General features: G+C 42.0%; 1 protein-coding gene across 2 annotated transcripts; it reads right to left on the reverse strand.

Annotated features, from left to right (window-relative positions):
- Positions 1-1,041: 1,041 nt before the first annotated feature.
- Positions 1,042-7,865, reverse strand: LOC141596294 (CSC1-like protein ERD4). 2 transcript variants are annotated; one of them, XR_012522445.1, is made up of 6 exons: positions 7,382-7,865; positions 4,145-4,287; positions 3,607-3,882; positions 2,389-3,233; positions 1,822-2,286; positions 1,042-1,635 (listed from the first exon to the last, which is right to left on the reverse strand). XR_012522445.1 is itself a non-coding variant. In XM_074416405.1 (6 exons), the coding sequence occupies exons 1-6, from the start codon at positions 7,644-7,646 to the stop codon at positions 1,235-1,237; spliced, it is 2,133 nt and encodes a 710-aa protein (XP_074272506.1). In that variant the 5' UTR covers positions 7,647-7,865; the 3' UTR covers positions 1,042-1,234. The 2 variants fall into 2 exon arrangements, 1 of the variants encoding a protein (XP_074272506.1); XM_074416405.1 differs by having other exon boundaries at positions 1,042-1,582; positions 2,031-2,286.
- Between the last annotated feature and the right edge of the window lie 14,888 nt (positions 7,866-22,753).

Below are 22,753 nucleotides of genomic sequence, written 5' to 3' on the forward strand. Positions count from 1 at the left end.
AAAGGATGTCTTACATGGCACACGTGGTTTGCAGGGTATTGCATGTACCCGGGGGGATTCAACCTCTCGTCACCAAAAAAAAAAAATAGACCATTAGCTTTTCACCCCTGCTAAGGTGAATTCCTGGCTCCGCCGTTGTTTGTATATGACTCTTTGTAAATGTTGTTCAAATATGCTTAATTTGTCGTTATAATACGACAATAAAACATATTTGTTCATTTTTATAAGTACCAGAAAAAAAAAAACACTTTATGCTGTCGTGTATTTTGGACTTATGAAGTTATGAGGCTTTATTGCAAAATTATTATGAGATTGTTTCATGTTAGACTCCGTTTGGCACGATATTTCAGGTAGCTTATTTGACCAAAGTAGCTTATATTTCAGCTACCTGATTTTTTTGCAAGTGTTTGGCAAGTAGCTTATTTGGTGAAATAAGGTACCTGAAATGAAATGCTACCTCATGTAGCATTTGAGAAATCAGGTACCTGAAATGACTTATTTTCCATTTTGTACCCCTTTATTCTATAATATTAAATAATTTTCATATCCATTTACGTCATTTTACCAAAATCAGCTACCTTTTCAGCTAGTTTGTCAAACACATTTTTATATAATCGATTACCTTATCACCTCCTAATTTTCAAATTACCTTATCGATTACCTTTTCGTGTTTTGATTATTTTTCGGTTTTTCGCCAAATACCTTTTCGTGTTTCAAATTACCTTTTCAGGTAGTTTTACCAAACAGAGCCTAAGAGGGGGTTAGACTAGTAAGAGCAGTGGTGGAGCCAGGATTTTAAGTCAGCGGGGACAAAAATTCTCAGTGGAGGCAAAAGGGTAATATTATAAGGAGGTCTCGAAAAATTCGAAAATTTTAACTATAAATTTCGAAATTTTCGAGATTCAACAGGGACGACCGCCCCTGCTAGCCCCCTCCGCTCCACCAAGTAAGAGTGCATTGGTGAGGTCTATCAAAGATTCATCTAATGTGAAAAGTAGACTGAACTGATAATACTAGAAATTTGTCACAAAGGAATTGGAATTGGCAAGCACAATAGACCATCCAACATTTCAATCAACTGTATTCATAAATCAGAGACTTTCTAAAACAGAAATCACTCACTATACACTTGAGTGACTTAACTGATTAAAGCATTACCCTATAACAGAAAAATTATCAACACAACACAATCAAATAATCCCTTTCTAAACAAGAGATAAGAAGCCATTAGCCATTACACATCTCCAATACAAACATCGTCGTCTAACTTATCAGAGCTCAAGCTCGGAGGGACAAATGATCGGTATATCTGTTCCATGTTAGGCGTTTCCTTCATTTCATGGCTAGCGACTTCAAGGGCTATGCATTGGAAGAAATGGTAGAACTTCTTGCGACAAACGAATATGAATATTAGGGTCATTATGGGGAGCGGGATAAGGAACACAGCGTAGATAAACTCCTTTGCAGAAAAATAACCCAGCATGGTGACTTGGTACAGAAGTAGAGCAGCGAGGAATCTAGTATGCAAATGCGGCCACATCCTTCCGTAACTCTCATATGATGGAACGTAGACTTTGAGGGCCTGTTACAATACAAAGGCAAGTCATATTGCTAAAAAGAAACTTTATGTCTCGACTGTTCAGAAGCAATGTTACTCAGACTCGTTTAGAAGAATCTGACACGGGTGCGTGTTCAAGTGTCGGGCTCGGCTATTTTTTGAAAAATATGCATATTTTGGTCTAAAATGAGGTGTCTAAGTGTCATACCCATGTCTAAGTGTCGGACACGGGTACACGAGGAAATTAGAAGAGTCGGAGTAACGTAGTTCAGAAGAGAATGTGCTGAAAAATACTGTAGATTTTTGCTACTCCGAATTATATTCGACAGTTTATATGCTGTATGTATTTTATTCCCCAGAAGTCCAGAACTGATCAACAATTTCATAGTATTCAACCATAATCATTCATTATTCTAATTCGCTTTTTCCCGTCAAAAGTTGTTAAGGGTTAAGATTGATAAAATGAATGTACCTGATTTCTTAAGATAAGCCATCCCAGGCCGAAGTAGAAAACACCGAATACAAGGATCAGAGGTGCAATAACTGAGTAACACAAGACTATTGTGAGGATAAGCAAATCGTTAGGAACCCTAGTAGCATATCCCAAATCCCCTGGAATCCATGCCTCCTTCACATCAGCATCGGTCTTGCATAGATACTTCTTTTTCAAGTGGAATATGATTAGTGGGACTAATCGGGACAATTCCAGGCCATATCCGACAAAGAACCTACAAGCCAGTATTCAGAAAAATTACAAAAAGAATATAATCCTGAATTCCTGATTATTTTTGGCTAGTACAGTAAAATCAAGAATCAGATATATGCCTTACTTGAGCGCAACAAAGGTCAAAAAGAAGGTCGCGTTATCTGGCAGGCTTTCCGCGAGTAACTGAGGAAAATTATTAGGGTCTTTCTCAATTTTCTTGAAAGTATTATACAGAGTTCCACCAATTGTTACTCCAAGAAAAACGTTAAAAACCGAGAAGTAGAAATATTTGCCAGAAGCAGCCCTCACTGCATGGCTCTCCGAGGGAATTCCTTCTGTTTTAGATAAAAACATAAGCAATTTTGGCAACATAGCCAAAAATACTATCAGGGCAAGTTGAGGAAGGTAAGCTTCCAATACCGTTCGAATTGTGGCTATATTCACAACGGGTTTAATAAAAGGCAGGATCTTCACCAGGTTTTCCAACGTCGTAAAAGCCGAGATAGCCGAAATAGGAATCATGTAGAAAAGTACAGTTAGTGCAACTATGAAGTACACCACGTATTGGCGTACTTCTCTTGAATAGTAACTGATGGAAAGGTTGCTCCATAGCAGTTGACGTGGTTCCGGGGCATCCATTACTGTCCAACTGTCAACCGTTCGGGCGTGTAAAGTCTGAGCAGCACTAGCAGCTGCCACTCTGGTTGAAAAAAATATTAGGGCTGAAGCTAACTGCCTATCTCTCAAGGTGACTTTTTGCTCGGCTTCTAACTTAGGGATCAGTTCATTAATCTTTTCATTGCAGTACTCTATGCTATCCACCTTCCTACCGCAAAGACCTAGGAAACCTATACGGTTGGTAGGTTTTACTCCCTCGGGATTTCCAATGGTTTTTGACTGTGCATACACTGCTTCTGCGCGAATGAGCTTCTTCTTGTATCCCTCCAGCTCTTCCCAGATCTTGTTGACCTATGCCGAGTATAAAAGATTAATGAGTCAAAAGCTTAAAACTTACAAGAATAGGCTGAAATGGCATCAGGTCTTTCCTCAGTCCTTAGTTTTCCTAATTGCTTGTTTTACGATTTGCGCATACTGTATTGTCTAATTTTAGTATCTCCTTGTTACATTTGATGCAATTCTTCCAAACCTATTCTTCTATCAGTATCGAAATTCAAAAGAATTTTGCAAACGCGAGGAAAAACAAACTAGTGGAGAACACATTAACAAATAATGCATGATACACCATAAGACTGCAAACGGAGCACAGATGCATATGAACAGCGGAATGTGAAGAGTATACCAGGGCAGGAAGCAACCTGAAGAAATTTAAATCATACTTTACCTTTGTGTTGTCTGTAACTGGCATCGCTCGGTAGAAAGTATCTGGATAAATTGCCTTAAAATAGGAGTCCACTTGTTCCTTCCTGCTCTCACCTTCCAATGTAGCGGGTATATCTCTAACAAGAACAGCATACTGTTCAACCCTTAATTCCGGAGACATCAGAGCTGTGGCCCTTAGTTCAGTTACATGTTTATAAGCCTTCCACAACAGGAAGTATGTGACTAGAGAAATCCAATAGACTGCAACCAAGTATGCCCACAATCTCGGACTGCCTTGCTGTGAAATGAATCAGCAGTTTTAGGATTATACTAAATGACAGTCATATGAACATATGGAACATCTTAATTAGTTTCGACATAAAGGAGCAATAGCATGTACCAAAGATTATGTTACTCAGACTCGGACAACGAGTGTAATGAATGTGCCAAAGTGTAGGACTCGACTAATTTTGAGTTTGATTAACATAAACCAAGGCTAGTGCGGAATTAGCCTGAATTTGTAAGCAGAAACGAAGTTTGCAGAAGAATAAAAAACTTACTCCAATATGTCCCATAGATAGAATATCAAGTTGATTGAAAGTCCCATTGCTTGTAGTATTTACAACGAGACTGTGATCCGTTATGGAAATAGGTAAAAGAGTAGGCAGTAGGAGAACGCCAGATACAAGCAATACTGTGAATGCTGGAAACAAAATAACAATTATTAGTTTCTAAAGATAAAAATGTCATTTCTCTGATAAACTACACGAGAAATTTCCAATTTCCGTCTTTCTATTCATTTGTTCGTTCATATATCCAATGTCGAGGACTTAGAACAACCACAAACGCCTCAATAGTATCACGTCTTTACATCCCTAATAAATCACCACAAAAACCATCTACATCTTTCAATAACTTTGCCACTCGTCTGAGAGAAAAATTAACATACAGTCTGAACTACGAAGTTTTCATTGGTTAGAAAACAGGAGAGCAAAGTCACTGCATCCACCATACAGTCTGAACATACAGTCTGAACTACGAAGTTTTCACTGGTTAGAGAACAGGATAACAAAGTCACTGAGTCCACCATGCTCGAAAAAATTGTCGTAATTTGATTCCCGGGTTCTCAGGAAATTGATATTCTTAAGTGACACGGCAAATGGGGAGCTCTCAGTTAATAGATGATATTGGCACATCACATCTAAAGAGTTGAGAGCTTAAATTACAGAAGCCACATACATCAAAAGAGTTGAGAGCTTAAAGTACGAAATAAAAAATAAAAAACAAAGGTGTCATGAATCTAGAAAATGAAAACAATGTCAGATGGTCCATAACAAATTCTATTATCAATTGTCAAACATCAAATATTAATGAAACACAAAAAACAAAACACAAACAACGCATCCGATTAGCTGTTCCTGGACAAGTTAGATATTTATTGTAGGACGGATTTCCTGACTAGGACTTCCACACGACATGTTCCGTCCTCATTGGCCAAAGTTCATAAGGATTGGAATTGTTTTGATTTATTCAATTATATCCCCAGAGACGTAAGAATTATCCGACTTTGGCTCCATCGGAAATTGACGGGCATTGTGCCCATAAGGACTCACCCGGTAAGATGTTGGAGTTCAAATTCGAACCCCTGGTGACACAACCATGAACTGAACTCGAAACGACCTAATGTGTTTGCCACGTCTAAACTAAACCTTTGTTTAGTTCATGGACTTCCAAAACCTTATCGGAGCATAAACTTTTCTAAACATTAATTACACGACTCGAGAATTAAGTCAAGTTTTCATGAACCAATATCTTATACTCCGTATATAATAAGTAATTTATCGCAAATCAATCAAACAATCCCAAATCATAATTAAATGATGAAAACAACATGAACTAATTGTTCACCCAATTATCACGAGAAATAATACACAATTCACCAAACTTGTGAGTGTAGCCCCACTAAAAAGAAATGTTTGAATAACAAAATATCAGCAAGTTGGTAGTTGTTGGAGCCCAAAAATGCTGTAAACTAGCTGTCTAAACTTTGTTGCATACCACTCTACTTTCAAATGAAATCAAATTGATTCTCAATTAGATTTATAATTATTCTCGATAATCGCAATCGGAAAAGATTAAGCATATATTCTGACTTGAAATTTGAAGCCTACCCTTAATAAAGTAAATAAACAAAGAATATGCTACAACAATACAACATCTATGTCAAACAAAATCATTAACTCCTTAAGAATATTTAAACACCGAGGTCCCACGCCTATCTGATATTTTTCTAACGGTATTAACCAGTGGCGGAACCAGGGGTTAGTAAGAGTCACGGCCCCTTGGACAATGAATATATATGTACCATTTGGTTTAACATTTTCAACCGTCTTAAACTACTTTACGGAAACATTAATTGGTCCCTCTTAACACTTTCAATATACATTTAGCTCTTCAATTTCAACGGCCTTTATAATATTCCATTTGGTGAATTGTCTTTAGGGGTAAGGAGGCCGGTCCTCCCGGAGGACACAGGGATTATTCCAATTTCAAACTCCAGTTCCGTTACTGTACCAAAGCAGGCTCCAACTTAAGTTTATAAACTATACAATCGTGTTCATTCTTATACGATTACTTGGATAAAAGAGACAAGTTTAAGGCCCGTTTGACCCGTTTGAAGTTTAAGACACATGACTAGTCTATGCCTAAGCGATAAAGATTAAAGAGACACATAGATAGAACACAAATTCTTGTTTGTGACGGCACATATCCGTCACTCTTGAGTGACGGATACCATTTTACCTCACAAAGTACCCACTTTTTCTCTCTCTGCAACACTATTCATGTGGTCCCCTTTCTCCACTAACTCATTTTGTTACCATTTTATCTCACAAAATATCCGCCACAAATGGTAACCCGTCACAAGGGAGACCAATTGTAGATAGAAATGATTTTAAGCTTTAGAAAACGTCAATAAATACTTTAAAAACACTTGAAAAAGCAAAAGAGACAATTGTAAGTTGGTAACAGTCTATAGATTATGTTAAAAGCAAAGTAAAACACACACTTCTATGGAGTACCCCTAATTTTCATGTCACCCTTTCCTTCAAAACGAGAAAAGTAAGTGCTACCAGATCAAAAATTTCGCAAATTATAGAATAATACCGTCTTACTGCATAAAATGACCTGAACATAATAAGTAATAATAATTTGCCACAAAATTGCTTTTGATGAGGCTTGAAATTGAAACTCTCGAAAATTTCACTCAAGTTTTAACCGCCGAACTCGACCCTCATGACCAATTAGTTTTGCTAATTAGTGGCGGAGCCAGGAATTAAACTCAGCAAGGGCGGAAAAATTCAGTTGGGACGAATGGGCAACGGTATAAGGGGAACTCGAATTTTTTTCGAAAATTTCAACTAAAACTTTCGCCATTTTCATCCGTCACTGACACTCTAGCTCCACCAACTGAATTGTTAAATGAGTATGTGTCATATAACCGGGAGCTTAAAACCCAACCTACGTGACGTGGTGACAGCACCAAAATTTATGGTAAAAGCGGTTGCGAGATTCCGGGGACGAACTATTAATGTACTTGTAAAATAAATTAGAAACAAAAATTGAAAATCTTAAATACGGAGTATAAACTTAAAATATTTCCGTGTCGGGAGACGACCGCCCCTGCCAGCTCTAATTCCACCATTAGATTTACGAAAGTTAACAACTATTATACACGTATTAAATAAAACCGTCTTACACAAATACGAGTACTTAAAAACATAACAATAATAACATACCAGTGCCGAGAAAGACGAAGTAGACAGCAGTATCAACCCCAGAAGCGGAAACGATATCGTTTTCGGTAGAAGAAAACGCCTCCTTGATCCAAGAAAACGGGTTACGGGTTCTGGATTCGGGTGCACCAATACCCTTAAGAATACGATTCGGGTAATAAACGACGTCGTTTCCGGGTTTTCTAGATAACCAAGCGAATACTAACAGAAGTATTATAAACAATATGAATGATGTTCCTAGTGAAGTTAGGAACGCACTGAATTCCATTTTTAATAGTAATTTTTGTTAATTAATTTCTGTTAATTGGGAAAGAAATCTGAGATTTTTGTTATTTTTGTTTGTTTTGGGTTGAACAGTTATAGGTAGTTGGTACGACAGTGTGTAAAGGTGTAGTATTTGATTAAAGGGAGAAAAAAAAAGGTTTTTGTAATAAAGCATTTTTAGGCGTCGGTTGCGTGTTTGGACGAGTATATTTCATTGATTGATGATCGAGTGCTACCCGGTGACGTCCTTTCATTTTCCTTGATTGAATGACAACTTTATGCTTTCCCCTATCCATTTATTATGTACGGATTTAGATAGGATAAACGGGTCAATTGAATCAAGTTTGGATCAGATTAATTCAGGACTAGGTCAATTTTGGGTCTGTAACGATAATAATCAAGATAGAACAATAAACATTTGGGTCGGGTTTTGTCGAGTTAGTCAATCTCGGGTCTTGAGTTCGGGCTTGAGGTCAGCTCATTCTGGTCGGGTTTAACGAGTCATATTTGCTCTCACTTGCATATACTCATAAGACGGTTCAGATTCTCACCATTTTCTTGAAAAAAATGGACCTCTATATTTTATATTTATAAATAAATGGTCCGAATTAGATTTTAGGACAATCTAATACTTCCTCCATACCACACCAATGGTAACATTGACTTTTTCACACTTGTCGAGACACGTTTTGCAACATAAAATATCTTTTGTTACACATTATTAAAAATTATAAAAATTTGATATTTTTATAGCATTCATGATGATAAATCAAACAAGATCTCACATGACTATATTTTGTCTTATAGATTAAGAATAATATCGAAGATTCCCTACGACCATGAATAGTGGCAAAACGGTCAATGTTACCATTGGTCTGGTATGGAGGGAGTATTAAGACGGATATTATCGTCTTGAACAATAATTTGTGTTTTAGGGTTTATGGTAACGCATAACTGGGATGAAAAATGTGTTTGGTACTCACTTTGGTCCTGGTCAAATTTGTTAGTATGTATTTTTATTAGACCATCCCTAAGCAAGGTCAATTGGTAGGTCATGACCTTGCTTGGGTCAAGATAATTACAAATTAAGAAGAGGATTAGGATGACTCAAGGTAGAGAAGGTCAATTTGTGACCTAAGGTAGAGTGAATTGACCCTTCATGTGTCACAATTTTTTTTTTTTTTTTTTTTTTTTTTTTTGACAGCCGTAAAAAAAGGTATCCTACACACTACAAACCCGACTCTCAGAGTCGGATTTTATTATTACATTATTTGAATACGAAATTAAACTACAAATGGGGTTAACCAAACAAGGTTTCTTAACGGGACGTCCAGGGGCAGCAACATGCGCGAACATTTCCTTTCTCTTCTTTTTGAACTGAGTTTCGGAGGAGTACCTGCGACAAGACACACTTACGCCACGAGAACGTAGAAGTTTATGAAAGAGATATCTACTTTTTGTGAAAGTAGATAAATTGTGTCTTAGAGATTCATCCCCTTGGCTTTGATTCTTCTTGGAAGTAGCCATTTTCCATTTCTCGCGCGCATGATGAGCAGAGGGGTACCTGCAAAAAGTAGGGGTAAACTGGGCGCATGATGGTTTTTCAGACGAGTAAATCTTACACTTCTTAGGACGAGCTGAAAAGGTGAAGGGTTCATGGTCATTTGAGTCATTCTCAGCTCGAGGGCAAAAAGAAGTAGCCTTTTCATTCACGCGACAAACAGGGACACTTGGATCATTAGCAACACCCTTAGTGTTATCATGGTGGATAAGAGTATCAGGAGGAGAAAAATTGTCACAAGTTGAAGACGCGTTTGAAGTCGAGGCCCCAGCATCGGACGCGCTCGAACATACGCTAGGATTGACAGGCTTAACATTGATATTATCGGACGGAGTCATATCTTCATTCATGGCCCCCATCGTCTTAGATTTCCACTTTTTATGACATCTCCTTTTCTTCTTCTTCATACAGCGTTCTTTGATAGTGTCACTCCCCTTAGTATCCTCACTTTTTAGGATCCGAATTGTTATAGTTGTCAAATCTCGTTTACGGTAAAAACTCATCTTTTTACCATCAAGCAACATTTTATAAGATTGCACGGGGATCCTTAAACGGGAACTACCACATCCCTTTTTGGTGAACTCAAGCGCTGGCTTTTTAGCACAAAAACTTTGAAACCCCTTCTCCTCCATAGTCACACTCTCATTATCCTTCATACTCACATCACTTTGATCTTCCCTTACCTCCATGATCCCGCTTTCACTATCTTCTATACCCACGTTAGATGCCGAGACATGGATATGCTTCTTATTGTTCCCATCCACGCAATCATTAGTAGCAGCCTCCAACACTCTTTTACCATTATCCTTGATGAGAAGGTGACCTCTGACAACCTCTAATTCCCTTAACACATCCTTATTGCTAGGTTCAACACCTAAGGCCTCAACCAAATCCAATCCAGCCTTCGAAAACCTCTTCAACTTTATAGAAGCAACCGCCCTACGAAAAAGTGCCTTAACATTCCGAGGAAAAGTGTCCAAAATCATGGAGCACATACCCGAAGCAGCTCTGTATTCCTCAAGTTTCAAGGCACAAGCAGCCATATTAGAAAGGAGGGAAACAGCGAGGTGTGGACAGCGGGCCGCCCACGGGGGCGCTTGGTGAAGGGGCTCGAAAACAAGCGTTTGCATTTTGTATGGAGTCGCCACCAATTTTTATGGGAAATTGGAACCGTTCGAATGCCTCGTGTCATGTCAAGACACAAAGTAGTGACATGAACACTAAGCAATCGTTACCCTTAGCATTCTATGTCTAGAATGACTCTCGTGGATGCCAATGAACACGGGTGCTCACGGAGATCTGGAGTAAGGGGTGAGGGTACGTATTAGGAAGCTCTTTTGATCGAACACCTAATCCCGCCCGCCTCGATAGCGGCCTCTACTAATGATTAGGGAGTTTATTCGTACTTGATATATCGTCGGTTATATGCATGCAATGCAACATCCAAGTTTTAATCCTAGCATGTGAGAATTAGACTAAGTCGGTTGACACGTAATTAGCATACAATTGGGTCGAAGTTGGGATTTAAGGTTGATTTATATGTGGAAACATACAAGAAATAGGATAAATACAATAACGATAAATTACAATAATGAAAATTATAATAATTACATTGGAGACAGGTGATTTATGTCGAAAATACCGCTAAAACGGATAATTTGATAAAAAAAGAATAAAAGAATAAAAGGATAAAACACGACAGATCAGAAGGTGATATTACGGATATTAGTTGATAAATACATAATCTAAACAAACTAGGTCAAGGCAGAAAAGGAGTTCAGGGACAGAAATCACCCTGGAACAGGCGCAGCAGACACTGCGCCCTTTGGAAGAGGCGCAGCAGTTGCTGCGTCTGTTCCAAGGGTGAGTTCTGGCTGTGAAGCCGGAACTGCAAATCGTTAATGTTAATTGGTAAATTAATGGATTGATTACGATTTTTGATTCAGGTGAAAGTGATTAATGAATTATTTACATATGAATTAGGTCATAAAACAGTAAAACATGGATGAGACGGATTTAAACGGATTAATTATGTGAAGGGTCGATGTTAATGAATGAACAAACTAACAAACGAATTACTGATTAAACTAAACATGATGAATGACGACGGATTAATGAATAAAAACAGATGAAAATATATCAACAATGAATCCCAGAAACTCAATATGAACGAATTGAACTTCTAAAACTCGGATTGAATATTAATGACGAAAACCCGCAAATATTGATTATAAGGGATTTAAGTCGGACTTGAGGACTAATTAAGCATGAATGATGAAATATATACAACATACATAGGATTTATAAATTACCGTGATGAAGAACAAAACAAAAGGAATAATTTTGGTACGAATTACAGAGGACGGAGGAAGAAGAAAAGAAGCAGGAACTGCGGCAGCCTCACGAAGAGGCGCAGCAGGTGCTGCGTTCCTTCGAAGAGGCGCAGCAGTTGCTGCGTCTTTTCTCGACGTCTGCCTACTGGAAATCCGCAAAAACAGGTTTTAAAGATGGTTTTTAGAAATCGGTTTTAACGTGGTACTTTCGACATAAACCTTACAATTGTTACACAATAATTAAAATACAATAAATAAAAGGAATATACACCCTCAGACTTACATGTTGACGGAACGAGAAGAACTAAGAAGATCGATTAGCGATGCTCGACGCGAATGCAAGGAAAGAATGCCCTCGAAAGAGGAAAACGATTTAACAAGTTGATTAATTAGATTGATTGAGTGTAGTGGTCAAATTGGTCGGTCATGCAACGGAGAGGCTGGTACCCGGAAAGATCCGAGCTTACGTGGTCGGAAGTCCAAGCACGTAGGCGCCAATTAGTAAGAACGAAGTCTAGAATGCAAAGGGAGAAGAGAAGGGCGGACACTCGCGTGAGAAATATGAGGAGCGAAGGCTCCTATTTATACTAATCACGTGAAGGAATAGGGTTTCGGAGACTCTTTGGAAGTGAATCTCGGAAAGATATAAAAAGATACGTAAATCATGCAAAGAAGGGCCTGGGAAGAGGCGCGGCGAGCCCTGCGTCTCTTGGAAGAGGCGCAGCACTGCGTCTGTTCCCAGGAGGTTTCCTCCTGTTTAAGAAAGATTTCCGTGTTTAAGTTATGGTAGGACGGATTTAATTCGATTATCTTTTGAATATTACGGGATATTGTTTGCCAAAAGATAAAATTTGATAAATATGGAATAGAAATATCCGGAACATTCCAGAACATTCTGACTCGGGATTTAACAAACTATCGAGAAAATGGAGACGGTTTTTGACCGGACTCGAATGTACTCTAATTATCGCCAAAACGACCGTATCGGCACGTAGATGACAACTAAGAGGTTGACGTTTAATATTTGAGCAATCACTTGACGATAATCTTATTTAATCGTCACTAATCGTTCCGCGAATCAAACATGCGGCCCAATCATCAACGGGTGGTTTGCGAGGGGTGCAGAAACGAGGTGTCTCTGAGCCCCCACTTTGACCGAGGCTTGGACAAGGCGAAAGTCAAAGTATAGCCATCAAGTCAATCGAAGATTACAACCTGACGACTATGGCGACGCGAGGCGGCTCAAGGGGTCTGAGCCAAGGACCTGTCGTCGGGAACATTTTAGAGTCTGTCGACTATCGGGGAGGGTCGTTTAAAGTCCATTAGACTACGTAAGGAGGCTCGCCATCCATAAGAAGAGACCATACCGAGACTTGATCGGACTTCATGGGAAACAAGAGATATTGAAAACAAGCAGGACGTCGGTAGAAAGCTGCTGGGGGAATCCGCTGCGTCGGTCTCAAGCGAACTCGGCGAAATTTGGAAGTTGAATCTGCTTGCGTCGGTCTCAAGCGAACTCTTGTTGGGGGAACATATCGACGACTAGGAACATCTTGATCGTCGTAGGGGAAACCTTGAATGAGCAGTACTGCAAAATACTACTGCGCTGGGTAAAATGATTGAGTAATACTGCGAAATACTGCTGCGCGGGATAAAATGAACTTGGACAATCTTTGCAAAATCTTTGTCGCCTTTGGATAAAACGCGGGCCGGAACGAAAGGAAATCGTTGAAACGGACCAAAGTGATAAAATGTCATCGAGGAAGAGGCGCACCAAAGATGGGCCCACGAATAACGAACTCATAACGGGTTTTTGAAAATCTATATGGAGGGAAACAAAGGAAGAGGCGCAGCAAGAGCCGCGTCTCTTGGAAGAGGCGCAGCACCTGCTGCGTCTGTTCCCCAATTCAGCAATTCTGCGTAAAAACGCGAAAGTCAGAAGGTTTATGTTCATTTTATTCGAAACATAAATCACTCCATTCTCTCTCAAATCTTCACCATTTCCGTCGAGGTTGGATTCAAAAGCTTGCTTAAAATATGACTAATCGAGGTATGTGCCTTAATCTTGCATTACTCTTCCATATTTGTCGAATTTTGAGCCGCGAACATTAGGGTTTTCGACCCTTTTTGATCGAAAATTTGGGGCTTTTCCCCCAAATGGATTTGTCATGCCAAATTGATACTAGAAATGAGTAGTAGGCAATGTTAGGAACATAACCATGTACTTACTTCGAATTTTCATCAAGTTTTGAGCCCTTGAGCGAATTTTGAGACGGTTTCACAGCTAGATCATAAATTGCTTCGAAAATGGCCTTAGGATTGCCCATTTGTGATGAAATTTGATATTTGGGACCCTTGGATGATGGGTAAACTTCCTACCATCTCGGAAGTTTGGTTTGTGACAACTTTTGCAGGACACTTTTTAGGGCATAATCACCGTTATAGCGAAATGCTGCCGAATTTTCGACTCGAACTCGGAACTAGGTCTTGACTTGGACTTGAGTTGACCCTATTCATCACATGAGTGATTGATTTGGTGGGACTATGGCCAAGGATGGCCAGAAAGGGCGATTTAGGGCCTTGAAGGCTCGAAATACTACTTAACAAAGGCTTGTCATCATGTGATGCGGCCTGGATTTGCTTTAATCGTTGCGGGTGACGATGCTTCTACTTCCGGGAGAGATCCCATGGACGTAGATGCCGCTGTTTCTTGAGGAGGCTTTGGAGCGGGCCTTTACCGCTGCGGTGATGGTGCCGCAGAGGAGGTTCCCGAGGAGGAGGCGCGATGAGGAAGAGATTCCGAGACGGGCCCATCTCGGACGAGGAGGTCGCCCGGTGAGAGGTGCTCTGCGTGGCCGAGACACGGGAGAGTAGCACCTTGTGTGGGCTGCAGAGGGTCACTTGTCCTACAGGACGGTGAAGAGCTTGGTAAATAGGAATTCCCCTCATTACCTATCCTTTTCTATTTTTGTTCAAATCTCTTTCAAATTTATTCAAAACTAAAGATAGCTTTGTTTCAAATCATAATAGGAGGCCGGGAATATCAGGTCGTTCTCGGGGTATACGACAGCGATGGAGCATTACGAGCGGCTGTCGGAGGAGGAGAGGGCCATGATTGAGCGTGGAGCGTTGGTCCTCCGGTTGGTCCGGAGGGATATCGTGAAGAGGAAGTTGCGGGCCAACCTCGGCCTGGTCCGCGCTTTCTTGGATCGATTTCGGGACACGACTTCCACGTTTCACCCGCCTTTTGGTGAGGTGGGAGTCACCTTGGAGGACTACGACATGATTTACGGGTCCGTGTGGGACCGAGGAGATGACGTGGCGGAGACCCGCATGAGGGCGGATTCGGCCGAGGCGAGGAGGTTGATCGGTGGAACCATCGTCGCCGAAGGTGTTGCGATCGGGTTTGGTACCCAGTACCTATGTTCGAGATTACTTTGCGGGGAAGACCCTGGCATCGGTGGTGATTGATGGGAGGGAGACGGCTCCTCCTCCTTATGCATGTGCGAGCAGAGGGCTCGTCGTGGCTTTGGTGGTTCTTGTCTTGATCTACCTCGGAGACAAGGGTGAGAGGTCTGTCGACGAAGCTTCTTCCCTTTCTTTCGACCGAGTTCCCTAGGCGCTGGGACTGGGTCACTGCTGGTTTTGCGGTCCTCATCCGTTTCATGAGGGCCATGGTTCGTCCGGAGGTGATGGAGAAGGGGACTTCTCCTGGCGCTGTCGGACCTGGACTACTGTTGGAGGTATGAACCTTCCTTTAGATCAACGTAAATTCCTTTCTTTTATCAAAGATCGGAAGATCGTCATTGACTATCTGTTTTATAGGCGTGGGTGTACTCTTACTTTCCGGGCCTCGCGCCCAAGAGGACGGAGCCGTTGGAGAGGGCATATCCCGTGGTGAGGGATTGGGTCATGTGCCGGACGAAGAGCAAGCGTTCTTCTCACAATGTCTACCGGCGGGATGTGAACGCCCTTCAGCTGAGCAGCGTGAGTATCCCATTTGTATTCATATTTTTGTCCTTTGCTTTAAATTGATCATAGGAATGACCTTTGTCTTCATATTGTCGCAGTGGGTGCCCAGACCTTGGGCGGAGTACGCTGGAGCGCCTCCTTTTGTTCTTGAGGTCCTTCGTCCTAGGAGCTCGAGTCGTCATTTCTTCTTTGTGGACGTCGATGGGTCTGTATGGTGGTATCCGGGCGAGCGGTTAGCTCGTCGGTGCTTTCGGCGCGTTGACGGTTCCGTCGATCCTCCTAGGACGATGTTCGGGGAGCCCTCCGAGGCCGAGAGGGAGGCGGACTTGGCGGTGTCGGTGGTGACGACCTTCTTCTCCCTGAGGAGGATTACTCGGCGTTCCTTTACGGGAGGTTGGCCTATTGGCCGGTAGTGGTAAGTATCCTTTATTTTCTTGTTGATTTGATTTTGAAAATTACGACGAAGGATCATCGATCAATGAGAGTCGTTTTGTCTTTGCAGGAGGTTGAGGCGGCGGGCATCGAGCCCCCAGTACCGAGACCTCGAGTACACCGACGCCACTTTGGGAGGACGACGATCTCCGAGCTACGTGACTTTGACGTAGCCGTGACGGATCTTGGCCTAGATATTTGCGGCAAAGATCGATTCGGAGGGTGAGTTCTATTTTGCATAGTTTTCGTGTAAGAACACATTTGATTGAATTTGTTTAATTTATTGAGAATTCTTTTGAAATGCAGGTCGCGCCATCTCGGTTCGTGGCACTATGGAGGGTGGCCAACCGGCTACGAGCTACGGCCATTGAGGCACTCGTCGGCGGTCGAGGTCGTCAGGTATGAACCTTTATACCCATTTTTCGATCTCCTTTTTGATTTCCGTTTTGATTGAGTTGATTGACAGAGCCAATTCGTTGTTGTTTGCGGGGTGACCGCGAGTCGGGACGAGAGTTGGCCCTGTGCTCGGGAGGAGGAGACGGCTCGCCCTGTCGAGGGAGCTCGAGTTTCGGGATGCCGAGATCGCCGCTCTTATGGCGAGGGTTGCCGAGCCGGAGGGCGCCCAGAGTAGCTTGTGTAGTTTTTGTACATCGATTTTGAAACATTTTTGGACTTGGTTTGGGGCGCGAGCCCCCAGTTTACTTGGTCTTTTTGGCTTGTTTTAGGGCGAAGCCCCCAGTTTGCTTGTACATTTGCTTTTTTGTTGCATATACGACGCCCGAGTGCCTTTTTCTTTGGGTTGTGTTGTTTGTACCGCAGTTAGTTCTTGAACAGGTTTGGTAGACAACGGTTTACGCCGTCATGCCGCCGGAATTTACATAGAAAAATCACGCAACACATACATTTTATATACACGTAAGGCCTTTAATTAGTGCAAAATGAGACTCAAAAGGACCAAAATGCAAAAATTTTTTTCGGAAATGACCGGACGGTAGGGAGGGTTACCCCCTAAAAAAAAAAAAAAAGAGAAATCTATAAGTTAGAAAATGGAGAAATGTAAATATTGAATTTGTTAAAATGAAAATAAAATTATGTCAAAAAGAAATGATTTAAAGTGTGCTGAAATGGCGGAAGTGTCGATGTCGCCTCGAAATGCGTGCCCGCGAATTTAGGAAACCTGAAGCATGGTAAATTTCTCGGATTTACCAAAATAAAATCCCGTAGGAATAGGAAATTATTCGTTATAGGATTAGGAAAGATCCAAACACGGAAATCACGTAGTGAGTCTGGGAAGAGGGCGCGAGCATGAGTGCGTCCCTTTGAAGAGGCGCGGCAGTGCCGCGCCTGTTCCCAAGCAGGTCGGCCCGACGGATTTTTGGAAACAAAGAATTGGTATAAATAGAAGCGTCGACGAAGCTTTAAATTATATAATTCTTCCGTCTCTTCTTCGTCGCCTCACACAAAATTCTCAAAACAAATTCTCAAGAGAAAATTATCATCATGAATACTTTGGAGATCCGCTTGAAGGAATGGACCAATGAATTTTCGAACACGGAGAAGCATGATATGGGTGCTTATAACCTTGGGTCTTTGTTGAGCTTGAAACTCATTAAGGTTGTAAAACCGTTCTTGGATGCTTGCCTTGATTATTGGGATCCAAATTATCATGTTTTCGCGTTCCCAGGAGGTGATATTTGTCCTTTTCCGGAGGAAATTGCTGCTATTGGCGGGTGGGACCCCGAACATTTACCCGCCATCCCTTCTACTGCTCAAGGGTATAAGAGCAAGTTTAGAGATTTGCTTGACCGACCCGACTCGAGGTGGATCGTCTTGTTACTTCGAAAGGCGTGCGGATGTTGGATTTTATAGACCGATTCATCAACAGGGCCGACCCTACTGTCTCTTATGTTGCTAGAAGGAGAGCATTTGGCTTCTGTTTGCTTCATGTATATGTCTTTCAGGGACATGTTGACGAAGAACTGCGAGGTGATCCCCGTCTATTGGGTCTTATTGAGCAAATGGAGAGCGCGCAGAGCCCACTGCCTATGCTTAGGGAGATTATCTTGGGCTTGGATAATAGGAAATTCAACCGCGATCTTCCATTTTTGGGGAGTCCCGTCATCCTACAGGTAAAAGACACCTTCTTTTTTTTTTTTTTTTTTTTTTTTTTTTTTTTTTTTTTTTTTCGAGTGTCTAATACCTGTTTTGGTAGGTTTGGCTTATGGAACGGCTCCGATTGCTCGAGCCCCCTGTTCATGCACTTTCCTATCATTCCCGTATGATTTCGATGAGGACGAGGTTGTACATGGTGGATTTCACTCGGTGTCCGTGACTATTGGAAGAACAAGTCAAGATCGATGATGGCCCTTTGATCAGGTGGGTTGTACCGTGGTGGCACCTCAAGTCTGTCACCGGAGTGTCTTCTTTGGATCCTACTAGGTCCGTACGCATTCCTGGATTGGAGTTTATGGTATGCATCTTTCCTGAGAGGTTGATGAGGCAAGTCGGGTTGAAGCAGATGATCCCTAGGCTTGACACTGTCCCGCAGACTGCTATGGCGTTGACTACCGAGAGCCGAAGGGAGTGGGCTATGAAATGGGCCCAAAGAAACATGTGGTTCCTGAGTTTCTCCGCCAATGCTTTGTGGGTGTCGGATTCCTATCTGAGGTGGAGAAAGGCTGCAACTTCGGAAGAGCGCGAAAGACTGAGGAAGCGCGAGCCCATTGATTACAAAGTGCGCGAGGGAGAGAAAGAGAAAGAGAAGCATCTGACCGAAGGAGAAGAAGAAGCCGGCTTTCAAGTCATTCATCCTTCAAAGAAATCGAAGACTACTTCATCGCAGAGATGGTGGTTGGCAAGAACGGAAGAGTCGAGGCCTCGAGAAAGACCGTTGGTGATTAGGTCGAAGTGGTGCAAGAGCGCCGGCTCGAGGTCGTGACAAGAAATATGACAAGAACGACAAGGGCAAGGGAAAGATGGAGGAATAGCCCAAGTCTTATTATTATTATTTGATTATTATTATTATTATTGTTGTAATAAAAAGGAGGGATTTTTAGAATCCTAGCCTATCTATTTTTATTATTTGTCGTACTATTTTTATTAGAAAATGGATGAATGAAATAAAAAGGTTAAATGGTTATGAAACCGTTGGTATTTTCTATTATTATCCTTGTCGAATTTCAAATGCAATGCAAATGTCCTTCTATTTACATTTTAAATATGACGGTGGGTTGAATCCCGTGAAGAATTGCCTACGTATTCACTTAAAAAAAGCGAAATCAAACCCTTGCGCGTAGTTCGAGTAAATGTAAAAGAATAATTGTTCGAAGCAAGAGCTTGTAATGAACATAGAAAATAAGCATGAGCTTTTGCTTACTCTGGAGGTGCGAATTTAGTTTGTTTGATGATATGAGGATGACAAGCTTGCCAAGATGCAAGAGCATAGTGACATTCAAATAGGCCAGGAGCCGTTTATTTAGTGCCACAAGAGCGACACGTGGGTTTACGCGAGGCGCGTTTCTGTTCTATCCTAGGCATAGTATCGTTTCAGTTGGTCGAGATTTGTGGGGTTTGAGAACTCATTCCCATCTAGGTCTGTGATTCTAACCGCACCCCCTGGGAGTATTGATTTGACTAGATATGGTCCGGCCCAATTAGGTTTGAATTTTCCCCTCGGGTCGACAGGTAAAAGAGCTCTAACCGATTTGAGTACTAAGTCTCCTTCTTTGATGTTTCTTGGCCTAACTCTTTTGTTGAAAGCTCGTTTGATACGTGCTTGATATGTTTGGACATTATGTAAGGCACGTAGCCTACGTTCATCCAGGAGGATGAGTTCTTCGTATCTGTCTTTCTTCCAATCGGCTTCCGGGATTTGACTCTCTAGTAGAATACGCAGGGATGGTATTTCTAGCTCAACTGGTTGTACGGCTTCCATGCCGTAGGTCAAATAGAAAGGAGTAGCCCCAGTGGGCGTCCTGACGGATGTTCGATACCCCCACAAAGCGAAGGGTATTTTGCTTGGCCAATCTCTGTAATTGTCAGTCATTTTCTTGAGGATCGTGACGACATTCTTGTTAGCCGCCTCTACCGCACCGTTAGTCTGTGGTCTATAGGGCGATGAGTGATGATGCTTGATCTTGTACTTGGCTAGCAATTGTTCGGTTTCGGCTTGGAAGTGTGACCCATTATCGCTAATGATTTCATGTGGGCAACCATATCGACAGATGATGTTGTTTTGTATGAACTTTGCCACATTTTTGGCCGTAAGAGCGGTGTAGGAAGCCGCTTCTACCCATTTGGTGAAATAGTCGATCGCCACTAGAATGAAACAGTGACCTCCTGTTCCGGCTGGGGTTATTTTCCCGATTATGTCAATTCCCCATGCAGAGAATGGCCAAGGAGATGTCATCGTATAGAGCAACGAAGGAGGGACGTGTTATGCGTTCGAAGATTTGTGATTGTGGCGTGTCTCACGTATTTGATGCAATCGGATTCATTGTGGTCCAATAGTACCCTAGACGTGTGATTTTCTTTGCCATCATAGGTCCGCTCATGTGAGGACCGCATTCTCCATCGTGGACTTCTTCCATCACCTTTCGTGCCTGTGAATGATCAAGGCAACGTAGGACTACACCAAGAGGTGTTCTTTTGTACAATTCTCCTTGCATTAGGATGTATTGGGAAGCTAGTAGGCGTATAGCTCGTTGTCCCCTTTTGTCCATATCTGGTGGATAGGTACCATTAAGCTTGAAATTCAGGATTGCTTGGAACCAGGGTTCTTGTGCGATTTCTTCTTCATCGGTAATTTGATGGACATATGCTGGCTCCGACCGTCGTTCGATACACAAAGGCATTTCCATCATGTAATCTGGCATATTTATCAAAGATGCAAGCTTCGCAAGAGCGTCCGCAAATTGATTTTCTTCTCGAGGTAGGTGTAAGTAGGTTACATGATCGAAGAATTGAGCCACTTGGTCTATCCTAGCCTGATAGGGTGCTAGGCTTTCACTTCGGATTTTCCAGGATCCCGTAACTTGGTTGATGATCAGTGACGAATCCCCGTGTACTCGTAGGTTTTTAATGCCTAAGCTACGCCGCTTGTAGTCCAATGAGACAAGCTTCATACTCTGCGGCGTTGTTTGTCACCTCGAAGTCGAGTTTGACAAAGAATTGGTGTATGCTCACCTTCGGAGAAATGAGCAACGCTCCTATCCCAAATCCTCTTAGGTTTGATGCTCCATCAAAGTATAGATCCCAAGAGTCTACATCGGTTTGAAGTATATCCTCGTCGGGAAATGACCAAGTATCTATGGTTTGTGCGTCGTTGATGGGATTTTATGCGAAGAATTCGGCGACGGCGCGACCCTTTATAACTTTCAAAGTGGCACATATTTGAGGTCGAATTTCGAGAGCATCATGGTCCATCTTGCGTACGTCCGTTGAGAACGGGTTTCTCGAAGAGGTATTTGATTGGATCCATTTTGGAGAATATTTGTGAGTAGCTAAGCATGTAGTGACGTAGCTTCTTTGTTGCCCACACAAGAGCGAGGCATGTCTTTTCGAGTTGTGAGTATTTGCACTCGTATTCCAAGAACTTCTTACTTAGATAGTAAATAGCTCTTTCTTCGCTTCCTACGGTTTGAGCTAGCATGGCTCCCATGGCGATTTCGATTCTTGTGAGATATAAACCAAGAGGTTGATCTCGTTGTGGTGGCATGAGCACCGGTGGTTTAGCCAATATCTCCTTGATTCTCGTCGAACGCCTTTTGATATCGTCGTCCCCACATGGTGTGGTCTGTTTTCTTGAGTTTCTTGAAGATAGGCTCGCAAATCATCGTAAGTTTCGATATGAATCGACTTATGTATTGCACTTTTCCCAGGAATCCCTCGACTTCCTTTTCTGTTTGGGGTTGTGGCATTTCGATCAGAGCTTTGATTTTGGAAGGATCTATTTCTATGCCTCGTTGGCTAACGACGTATCCTAGGAGTTTGACAGATGTTACCCCAAATGTGCATTTTTGAGGGTTGAGTCTCATGTTGTACTTCCGTAACCTTGCGAAGAACTTGCGAAGGTTCGCAATATGTCCCTCTCTTTCCTTGGATTTGACGATCATGTCATCCACATATACCTCGACTTCTTTATGCATCATGTCATGTAGGAGTGTAGTCGCGGTGCGTTGGTATGTAGCTCCGGCGTTGATCAATCCGAACGGCATTCTTTGTATAGCAATAGGTTCCCCATTGGGTGACGAACGCGGTCTTATGCATGTCTTCCATGGCCATTTTGATTTGGTTGTAACCTGCATATCCATCCATGAAGGATAGTAATGCGTGGTCCGCAGTATTGTCTACCAATATGTCAATGTGAGGTAGAGGGAAGTCGTCTTTTGGGCTTGCTTTGTTCAAATCCCTAAAGTCAACACAAACTCGGATTCTCCCATCCTTTTTGGGTACGGGTACTATGTTAGCTACCCAGTCAGAATACTCGGAAACTTTGATGAACCCGGCTTTGAATTGCTTGTCAACTTCTTCCTTAATCTTTAGAGCCCACTCTGTTCTCATTCGTCGAAGCTTTTGTTTCACAGGTTTGAAACCTGGCTTAATCGGAATCCTATGTTCGGCGATATCCCTGTCGATCCCTGGCATGTCTTTGTAGGACCAAGCGAAAACGTCTTTGAATTCATTTAGGAGGTCTATGAAGTCGGCCCGTTCGGTAGAGCTCAAGGTAGTCCCTATCCTAAGTTCTTTGGGTTCTAGTTCAGTTCCTACATTGATGGGTTCGGTGTCCTCATTACAGTCCCCCTTCCCCTTCCG

This window comes from Silene latifolia, chromosome 8 (assembly GCF_048544455.1).
Source record: "Silene latifolia isolate original U9 population chromosome 8, ASM4854445v1, whole genome shotgun sequence".
Classification (NCBI taxonomy): Eukaryota; Viridiplantae; Streptophyta; class Magnoliopsida; order Caryophyllales; family Caryophyllaceae; genus Silene; species Silene latifolia.